We start from the raw sequence: 10,790 nt of genomic DNA, 5'->3' as shown, positions 1-10,790 counted from the left end.
TTAAAAACTTTCTCTATATTTACTTTTTCTTTGAAGAAAACATTACCTCTTAACCCAACTCAATCTAGACCGAGGAGAAAATGTTGTTTTGGAACCGACTAAAGTCAGACCTAGTCCGAACCGGGCCCAACCGGGGGATATTTGTGAAAAAGGAAACTAAAACTCCCCGCCAAATTCCCTAAGCTACCCTTTGTACCTGCCGGGCTTATATCTAAATGTTTCAAATTGATAAAATTGAAAGCGTGCTGAAAAAAACATCGTAGAAATTAATGTAAAAGTCCATGGCGGTGAAGGAAATCGAAGTCCGAACACTGAGTGGTGAATCCACCACCATTACCGTATCTCCAGAAACAACAATTAACGATCTCAAACATCTCTTGAAACTTTCTTTTGCTCCCGCCACTTCGTCTCCCAATTTCCACCTCTTTTTCAAGGTATGAAGTACGAACAAATCAACATTTCTTATTCTCACTGTATTAAGTTCAATCGTTTTTTTTTGTTTGCAGGGCACTAAATTGAACTTGCAATGCAAAGTGAGTAGCCTCGCCTTTCAGTCTGGTGAATTTTTTGTTTTGATTCCATTTACTAAGAAAAACAAGCCTCAAGTCGAAAACCCTAGTTTTTCTAACGACGCAAGCGCTGCCACAAGCTTTTCGGATTCTACTTATTCTCATATGATGCAAGAATTCTCATATTTACGCGACAATTCGAGAAAGTTCAGTGAAGGTAATAATAACAATAGTAATGGTCATGGTGATGATGATGATGATGATGATGATTCCTTTAAGAGTAGAAGAAAACAAGGAGGAAATATTGATAAGGATGAGAGAAATGAGGGGCATCCTTATGATTTATTGTGGAATGTATTGCGGTCTTCAGATAGGGATTTGTTTGAGGAGAAGAATTGTGAGAAGTTTGTCGAGGTTTTACAGTCCATGAATTGTTTGTCCAGTCCATATTCTGGGAAATGTATGCTGTTAAGTGAGGCCATATTCCGGACTAGTGATGATCATGCTTCTTGTTTGTGTCCTACTTGGTTGAGGGGACTTGTGGAGGCTTTTGCTTTATTAAGCATTTTGTGGGCGTTTCTTCAGCTGCAAGCAGAGAGAATGACTACAAGTCGTTTGAAGCAAGTTCTGGGGCATTTAGAACAATTTGGAGTTGGGATTTGTATGGAGGACATAGAGCATCTTTCTGTTCTCTGTCCTAAGGTTTGTTTCTCTCGTAGGTTATATAGACCATCTCTTAGTCAAGTTTCTAGCCGATACAAAGCCCATCCATCAATGTTCCATGTTGGTGACTTAAGATTGAGATACTTTCATGCTAACTTTAGACATGTGTACTGGTTTCCACATGCTTTTCCATTTGGATTAAGCGGATAGGGTGGCTTAAAAAGATGAAGTAGAAGAATTGTGCATGATAATTACTGTATAACTATTGGAAACTTTTATCTAACTGTACATGTTGCATTTTGGGAGGGAATTTTCCCTCTGGCTAAAGTACCTGTGCTGTTAGCTACCAAACCTGGTAGTGCATGGATAGCTAAAGAATACATACTCACATGTATGCAACTGTGTAACCATGGATAAAATTGTTTATTGCATATTATCTTTGAGGGGTCTTTGTATATGGATCCACTTTTGTGTTGTTAGGTATTCTTCCCTAGTATGCTTTTGATGATGCCGTGCATAATTTGTGTAGTTTAACTTTATGTTTGACTTCATTGTTCTTTTTGAAAAGTAAACAAGAAACAGGGGCAAGTACTCATGAAATCTAATGTTAAGTCTCGGAAATTTTATCCTTGTTCTTCTTGTGTGCTTTATGTCACAATTCCTTTTCAACTTAGCTTTCTTTGGATGTTTGTGTGGCTGTACAATTTGTAGTCATATTTCACAATATTGAATTTCTTTAATTCTATTGTCATCCCTTAACTTGTCGTGACAATGCTCTTGAAGCACTTTCGATTTTTATCTGTCAAATAGTGCACGTTTCGAGCTTCTATTTCTTTCATATGCTGGAGTAAAGCATTTCATTGTGCCTATCTCAGGTGGTGTATTTTGTAAATAATGATATGGAGCCTAAAAATTTTAGCGATGCACTTGTTATCACCCATTCTTCAACAAAGGAGGCAGACAAATTTGCCAGCAAGCTTGGAGCTGGTATTACTGAACATAAATACATCTTCCTTTTCTTTTGGTTAATTTTAGATAAGCTTCCAAGCTAGTAAAACATCTTGGACTGTTCAACCTGCTTGTTCACAGGTAAAACATGCAGGTCTCTTTCAAAGATTTTTAACTTAATGAAGAAATGGGAGAGTTCATTCAAAACTAGCTTGTGGGAGACTATCAAGTTGTTAATGGTAGTATTAACTGCTTCCAATCCTGATTTTGTTTCTGTTTATCCAAAGCATAAATAAATATTTCCTTTGTCGATATTCTAGTGGTTCTTAGGAAGCTTGAAATCTACGAGGTAATGTTTATTAAATTGATTTGATGAGCTCTTTTTTCCCTCTCCTTAACTTTCCTGTGTGGCAAGTATTAAATTTGTCAAGCCTTTCCACAATGTCTTTTGTTTCTATTGTAACTCCACCTAACATTAAAGGATGAGTCTGATCCATCATCCATCTATTCTCACAGTTGTTTCTGTAGCTTTCAAATGACAGATAATATGAATGACATGATTTTCTGTTTTGAGGCAAGTTGATTTTACATGTATGTATCCGTTGATTTTTTTTTTTCTTTTTCAACCATAGCATTTTGTGATTGAAAAGTTCACTGTTACCAAATAACATGCGCTTCAGGTTCATTACTAGCAAGGGACAATTTTTACTTTCAATATCCAATGGGGAAAGTATCATTTCTTTCCTCCGGATAATCTTGTAGCACTTTCATATTATTGATTCACCACTTCCAGTTTCTTGACTACCCCTGCATTATGTTTTCAGCTGTAGGCATTTAATACACTTTTTCTTTTTCCTATTATGAATAACTGAATAATTATCTTTGTTTCGTGCAGTCTAAAAAGAATTATGAGAATCTGCTATCATTTTCCTTAGAGGATTTGCTTTTATTTGTAAAGAAAGGTGATTATGTTTTGGAAAGAAATGAAGCAAAACGGGCAAGGAGAAGCAGTTCCTCTGCTTCGAATTCTCATTCAGTCAAACGACGATGTCATGTATGTGCCAGTTCACACTCAGTACATGGTTATGGTGCTTTTTCAAGATATAAATTTTATCTTTGCATAACAAAAAAATGTGAAAAAGGAAAAAAAAAAAGAAAATATAGATAATTTACCCTTGAGCTGAGTGAAATAGTATTTTCATGCCATATTGGGGTTAAATTGTGTCAAATACTTAATTTACATATTAATAACCTTTATTCATGCTGTTTGGCTATCATAGTTTCTCTAGCTCATATGTTATGTAAGCATTTGAAGTTATTATTTGTTGTAGATCATGAATTCTTTACGATAGGCTTAGAACAACATTTGAAGGTCAGTTTTGGGCTGTCTTTGACCTTTCTGTTATTAATATTTTAAAACTGTTTTTGAAGTCTAAGGGACTTGTATCATCATAACACCCTCTTGATTTAGCAGGATACAAGTCAATTGCTACCATCAGAAATGGTTGAGCACCTCAGAAAGAGCATTGGATCAGGTGGACAGGTTATCTCCTACACTCTGTTTGGGTTCTCGGAAAGAAATATTTCTCCAATTGAATTTCATAGCAGCTGGTAGGAAGGCTGCTGTGCAAATATAATGGGTTTATTTTCTCAAAAACAGCTTTGGGATCTTGTACATGCTTATGCCTCAGTGTCAAATCGCCCTAAAATGCTAGCATTTTTATTGTCTCTTATTTGGAAGAATTCTTCTAATTGTCTTTTATATATGACTGATGCAGATGGTGCATGTTGAAAAAATTGGTGCTAGGAAAGGTTCCTATGTGGAGATACCTAATGAACTCTCAGACAAGTCAAAATCTGCCCTTAAAAGCATTGGAATCAATAAGCTTTACAGCCACCAGGTATGGATTGTTTCTACTACTGCTATCCTATTAAAGGTAAGATCTTGCATATGTCTGAACCCTTGCTGCCTTTACAGGCAGAGTCAATATTGGCATCTCTTTCAGGGAAGAATGTTGTTGTAGCAACAATGACATCTAGTGGAAAATCTGTTTGTTATAATCTGCCGGTTTTGGAGGCATTGTCTCATAATTTTTCGTCATGTGCACTTTACTTGTTTCCCACAAAGGTTTGTTGCTACAAGGCTTTTCAATTTTATGAACACGGTCCATGGGCATTATCTCTATTGACAATGTTTTCTCTGATGCAGGCCTTAGCTCAAGATCAACTAAGAGCTTTGTTAACTTTGACAAATGGGTTTGATTGTGGCATAAATATTGGGGTATATGATGGTGATACTTCTCAGAAAGAAAGGACATGGCTTCGAGAAAATGCTAGATTGGTATATTAGCTAAAGTATCAGCTGTCTCAAATGTAGAGTTAGTCTTTTCCATCCCTTGCCCCCAGTTGTCATTTAGCTGTCTTTTATCTAAAGTCCTTGCCATTTTGCATGCAGTTGATCACAAATCCCGATATGTTACACATGGCAATCCTGCCATTACATAGACAATTTAGTCGAATATTATCAAATCTTAGGTGAGATTCATCAGAAAACATTCTTTACACTATATCTTGAGTCAAATTGTGGCCTGTTTAGATGTGATGTTCCTATTTATTACTTTTTCATCACCAAATTCTATCTTCTTGTCGTAAAGTTTTGTAGTGATTGATGAAGCTCATGCTTATAAGGGGGCATTTGGGTGCCATACTGCCCTTATACTAAGAAGACTTCGCAGGCTTTGCTCTCATGGTAATAAAAAAGAAATTTACAGATTCCTATTTATATATATCCTCTTTTTTCCCTTGACTTGGTGAGGTCGATCTTGTAGCGTATGGAAGTGATCCGTCTTTTGTTTTCTGTACGGCAACTTCTTCAAATCCTATTGAGCACTGTATGGTAAGATTCTTAAAGACTAGTCTCTTCATTTGCTTTTATTTCTATTACTGTATGTTCCCGTTATGATGGTTCTTCTTTTGTATTTTGGTGCTTCTGATTAGGTTGGGCCAGCATGATATACAACCTTTATATTTATTCACTGAATTGGAATTTTTTTTTTCTGATGCTTCAGGAACTTGCAAATTTGTCAACGTTGGAGCTGATTGAAAAAGATGGAAGTCCTTCTTCAGAAAAGTTTTTTGTTCTCTGGAATCCTACTTTACCTTTGAGAACCGTGGGTCTTTTTGCTAATATTGTTGTCCTTTCTATTTTGCCATCGCTTTGCTTGGGTAGGTTATGATATATACCTACTAATACTGTTAAATTGCAGGAGCTAGATAAAAGTGAGTTTGGCATAGATGGTAGAAACGCTTCTGATAAGAGTTTGAGGTTTGATGATATAGTCTTCTCTCTTCCTTGAAAAGGATGATGTTTAAGGGTCGTAAGTTGTTATTCATTTGCATATCATAATGATGTTTCACTTTCTTGCTCAGCCCAATCTCAGAAGTTTCACATCTTTTTGCGGAAATGGTTCAGCATGGACTTCGATGTATTGCTTTTTGTAAATCCCGTAAACTTTGTGAGCTAGTTTTATGTTATACGTATGTCTCACTTCATGATTTGATCATATACTAGTTGTTCTTCAAGCTGTTATCCTATGCAAGAAAATGGTGTATAACTGTATTCATATCATATACTATCCAGGCGTGAAATTCTTGAAGAGGTGGCTCCCCACCTTGTCAATTCCATATGTGCCTATCGTGCTGGTTATATTTCTGAGGTCAGTTTAATATTTGTGGTAATTATTGTCAATAAATTTTGACAATGATGTTGATGGCATGCCTAAGTTACACCCTTACTTCTTTGAATTCAGTTTTTGTTTGCTATAAAATTTTCTCAACATGGATTCTTGTCTTAGGGCTAATATTGTTATCCTACTTAAGTCTTGACTTTTCTTTTTGGTTCATTAAATTTCGGTGAGAGTCAATAATTTATTATGAAATAGTTTTCTAGTTTTCATAATTATCTTGTTTAGTGCAAATTTGCATTTTTTGGAAAACAGGAGTTAAAAACTGTGACCTATGATTCTCTTTATTTTAATATCTATTGACTATGGAGCAGGATAGGAGGAGGATAGAGAGTGAATTTTTTGGTGGAAAGCTTTGTGGTATTGCTGCAACAAATGCGCTTGAATTGGGAATTGATGTTGGACATATTGATGTGACTCTGCATCTGGGGTTTCCTGGTAGTATTGCAAGGTATGGTGCAAATTCATCATCATTTGGTTTGTACGAGTATTATTTTCATAATTTTTAATTGGGGGTGTTTCTCTTCTGAATTTAGCCTATGGCAACAGGCTGGTAGGTCTGGCAGAAGAGAAAGGTCGTCTCTTGCTGTGTATGTTGCATTTGAGGGGCCTCTTGATCAATATTTTATGAAATTCCCTCAGAAATTATTCTGTGGTCCAATTGAGTGTTGTCATATTGATGCTCAAAACCAGCAGGTATTTTATTTTCAGCAATTGAGATATCAATTTATGTTAGAGGTTCCAACAAATGTGCAAATCAATGCTGAGATGCTCTATTCATTCAGGTGCTTGAGCAGCATCTGGTTTGTGCAGCTATTGAACATCCATTGAGTTTGCTTTATGATGAAAAATATTTTGGCTCTGGTCTGAGCAAAGCCATAACTGCTCTTAAAAATAGAGGATACTTGACTTCTAATCCTTCAAATGATTCTTTGTCTAAAATATGGAGTTATATGGGCCATGAGGTAAGACACTTATATTTAGGTTTGATAGCTTGTTTACTTCTTACTTTTGATGACTAAATATTTTCTTACATCCTTTCCTTTCAGAAAAGGCCTTCACGTTCAATCAGTATACGAGCAATAGAGGCAGAGAGATATATAGTAATAGATAAACAATTGAATGAAACCCTAGAAGAGATTGAGGAAAGCAGGGCTTTCTTTCAGGTGTAATTTTTTGATGCATGACAAGTTCACACTTATTTATGGACTAAAATATTGAGAGATTTTATTTAAAATACTATATAAAAGAAAATATTCGTAGATTTGTTTTATTTATCCAATGCTTGGTAAAGTAGTAGCTTATGCATACGGAACTTATTCTGATTCTTCAGTAGCTTATGTTGATGATGAATGCAGCTATTCAGAATTGTTGTTAAAGAAGTTGGCCCCTCTTATTTCTCATTTCTTTCCTATCCCTAGGGTTCCTCTATTTTCGGCCTTGTCCTTTGATTTGCTTTTCAAATCTCTGTTTTCCTCTATTTCTCTGTCAAAATTTATTTTCCTACCCTTTTCCATATCACTTCTGGCGTGCTTTTTATCTTTTTTAGAACTTAATTAAAAAATAAAAAAAAGTCTTATTCATCAGACTCTTGTGTATTCTCTTTCGTCATAGTTTATTGGTTGTTCCTAATTACTTCTACATATATATACAGTGAATTTGTTCTTTCTTCACTCCTTTTGTTGAGTTTCTTTTATAATTGTTACTATGACACAGGTATATGAAGGTGCTGTTTACTTGCACCAAGGGAGGACCTATCTGGTGAAGAATTTGGATTTATCGAGAAAAATTGCTTATTGTGAAAAAGCTGTGGTGGACTATTACACAAAGACTCGGGATTATACAGACATACATATTGTTGGTGGTAAAATTGTAAGTCAGACTTCTTTTTCTCAAATTTGTTGAGGTGCTTACCCTTAAACTTTGTGTTTTTGATAAGATGTTTGAAGTTGGTATTGGCACCTCCTTAGTCCTTTCCTAGCCTCATAGTTTTTAAATTTAAAAAATGGCTGTAGGACTAGGTGTACGAGAGAACTTTATTACCTGATTTGACTAACATTGAAATACACTAAAAACTAAATAGCAAAGAAAGGCAATCTTTAATGATTGAAGATAAGTTTCATATCTGACATAAAACTGAAATGAACTGAAACTATATATTTTGCTATCAGATGTCCTCTTTTTCACCTTCTCAACATAACTTTTGTTGGAACTGGTATGCAAAAGCTTCACCTGCCATTCATCTTGGTTTTCCTTAGGCCTATCCAGCCCGGGTCTCAAAAGATCAACTCCCAAAAACAACAGCTCAAGCAAATCCTTGCAGTGTAACAACGACTTGGTTTGGTTTCCGCCGAATACGTAGGGGGAGCAACCAAGTCTTGGACACTGTTGATCTTTCTCTGCCTAGATATTCATATGAATCACAGGTTCTTTTAGGATCAGTATTAACCATTTTTTATTTCAATTTGATTTTTGATAATCGTTTGGTAACTAGTATGCCTTATTTATATCAATTCGCATGCTTGCAGGCAGTTTGGATTAGTGTTCCACAATCCTTAAAAATAATAGTAGAGAAGAAGTACTCATTCCGTGCAGGTCTGCATGCTGCTTGTCATGCGGTTTTACATGTTGTACCATTGTAGGTATTTTATATGTAAGATCTATTCAATATCTCAGCCTTCCATATAAAAATGTTGAGCTCTATTTAACCTTTTTGAGGCTTTCTTACCAATGAACATTAGACATTGGTGCTCTTTTTGATCTTTTTTTACTTTTTCTTTTAATAATTCCCTGTCGTAGATATATGAGATGCAATTTATCCGACTTGGCTCCAGAGTGTCCAAATCCTTATGATAGCCGTTTCTTTCCTGAGAGAATTCTATTGTATGATCAGCATCCTGGAGGGACTGGTGTCTCGAAACAGGTAATGTAATGCTGGAGTCTTACTTGACAGTACTACTGGAAAGCTACGGATCTATATTTTTGCTTGAAGACTTTGAAGGTTGTGAGTGAGTGTTACTTTGAAATGAAATTTGAAATAATTTCATTTTGTTCAAAATCTGCTAAAGTGTTGAGTTATTAGAACGTGACGAAAGATAAATCCTTTAATTTTATCTAAGGTACAGTGGCTTACAGTAAAGCAAGGGCCTCTTCACCTTCTGTCAATAGATTTTAGATCTGGTAGCCATTATAAAATATCACCTTATGGTATATATGCTCCTTGCTGTTTGATGCAATTTTGAACTTAATCATCATAGATTAGTAAATAAGTGGAATAAGGCAATTGCATGTTTTCCATGGAATTGGCAGTTTTTATGCAAGTTTATGGATGCTTGGTTAGTTGAATCATTATCAAGAAAAATTCTATTTTGAGTCAATTTTTTAATATGAAAAGTAAAAACATTCAAATATGCAACAGATCCAACCATATTTCACAGAGCTTTTGCATTCTGCTTTGGAACTTCTCACATGTTGCCACTGCTCCTCAGACACAGGTTGCCCAAATTGTGTTCAGGTTTGCCTTAATTCTCAAGTAGTTTATTTATTTATTTATTCGTGGTTCTCACCACCTATGTTATCCTGATTCTTTATTTTTCCTAAAGCACCTATGTCCGGCACTTGTGTCTGACATATATTCTAATATAGGTATGGAGGTTAAATCTACCAAATATATGGAAAACTTAAGTTAATCATATCCATATCTGGCACTCATCTTGAGTCTGGTAACATAGCAAACACACACACTCTAATAACTTATAGGTCTTGTTGATTTCAGAAACTGGCTTGTCAAGAGTATAATGAGCTAATAAACAAGGATGCAGCCATCATAATTATAAAGGTTATACTCTCTAAACCAATGGAGTTAAACCTGCTGCTTTTAGATAAGACTGACTACTGAACTCTTGTTCGTTCAGGGAGTTTTGGATGCAGAGAAAACATATTTTGAAGGGCACTCCGATTCAACACCCAGTTGTTGAGAACAGAAAACAAAAGATTCAACATTATAAGTAAGCAACATTGGCTGATTTTACATGTTGACTTGCATTGCTTGTTCATACGCTCTGCTAGATTTATGTTGCTCCAGCTTTTCTTTTAGTAAAAACCTATGCTTGACACGCATGGATGTGGGTACTGTGTTATGGTCTTCCAATTACCTTCTAAACACATGAAAATCTTGAAAAATTTTGAAGATAACTGTGCTGGACACATACTTTATCTAGCACGCGTACTCCGAGTCTGAGTAACGATATGGCTAGATCTCCTTCACCTACGTATCCCATAGACTTCCAGTTAATTTTCTTTTGTACACCAGACATTTTTTTTGCTGACGTCATCTAATTACAGTAACACATGTTTTTTGGGTTAATTAAATTTCATAATTCAAAGGAGTGCCGAAACTTTGTTTCGGGTTCAAGCTAGGACCTTGCAGTAGATCTGACAATCCGGGTATTTGCGTCATTCTCATATAACGTTGAATTTATATAAATTGACATGTTAAAATAATTTTTTTGTATGAAGTTTGATATGTTCATCTTATTCGTGTTTGATTTTTTGTTATTTTTCTTTTTTAGTGTTAGTATCGTAAAATAGTGTCATGTTTAAATGGGTGCCATCAACCTTGCTATCCCATCAGTTGAGTTGGTTTCATAGGCGATTTAGCAGGGAGTGTAACTAAACTGGAGCTAGCTCTGATTCATGCTTGGATTTGCTTGCTGAACCAACCGTGTTTAAGTTTAAACCAAAGTTCCCTTTAATTTATCAATATCACCTCTATTTTCAAAGCTCCAATATAAAATAATAGAATAATGCAAAGTTTTTCTTTATACAATATAATTTCGAAGTCACGCAAGTAAATTTGTGGATCGAATTTTGGCCTCAGGTTTTGGTGAACTTTCTTTCTGCCCATGGCTCGAGTTAAACAGTGCAA

The 10,790-nt window shown here is 35.4% G+C and overlaps 1 protein-coding gene across 8 annotated transcripts; it reads left to right on the top strand.

Annotated features, from left to right (window-relative positions):
* The first annotated feature begins 212 nt into the window (after positions 1–212).
* Positions 213–10,510, top strand: LOC107943381 (uncharacterized ATP-dependent helicase YprA). Of its 8 annotated transcripts, XM_016877128.2 has the most exons (27): positions 213–434; positions 507–1,211; positions 2,048–2,159; positions 2,262–2,359; positions 3,016–3,174; positions 3,595–3,663; positions 3,899–4,021; positions 4,099–4,248; positions 4,330–4,461; positions 4,576–4,655; positions 4,775–4,869; positions 4,949–5,016; positions 5,189–5,290; positions 5,387–5,445; positions 5,550–5,657; positions 5,761–5,836; positions 6,178–6,314; positions 6,400–6,559; positions 6,649–6,828; positions 6,913–7,029; positions 7,580–7,735; positions 8,122–8,289; positions 8,392–8,501; positions 8,663–8,786; positions 9,282–9,377; positions 9,639–9,701; positions 9,778–10,510. In XM_016877128.2, exons 1-27 carry the CDS (start codon positions 282–284, stop codon positions 9,838–9,840), a joined length of 3,663 nt encoding a protein of 1,220 aa, XP_016732617.1. In that variant the 5' UTR covers positions 213–281; the 3' UTR covers positions 9,841–10,510. The 8 variants fall into 8 exon arrangements, 7 of the variants coding, with proteins under 7 accessions (XP_016732617.1, XP_016732619.1, XP_016732618.1 ...); XM_016877130.2 differs by lacking the exon at positions 6,649–6,828; XM_016877129.2 differs by lacking the exon at positions 6,913–7,029.
* Positions 10,511–10,790: the final 280 nt, after the last annotated feature.

Source organism: Gossypium hirsutum, chromosome A11 (genome assembly GCF_007990345.1).
Source record: "Gossypium hirsutum isolate 1008001.06 chromosome A11, Gossypium_hirsutum_v2.1, whole genome shotgun sequence".
Lineage (NCBI taxonomy): Eukaryota > Viridiplantae > Streptophyta > Magnoliopsida > Malvales > Malvaceae > Gossypium > Gossypium hirsutum.
The sequence above is the reverse complement of the archived record's forward strand: the minus strand, read 5'-3'. Positions and strand labels throughout refer to the sequence as shown.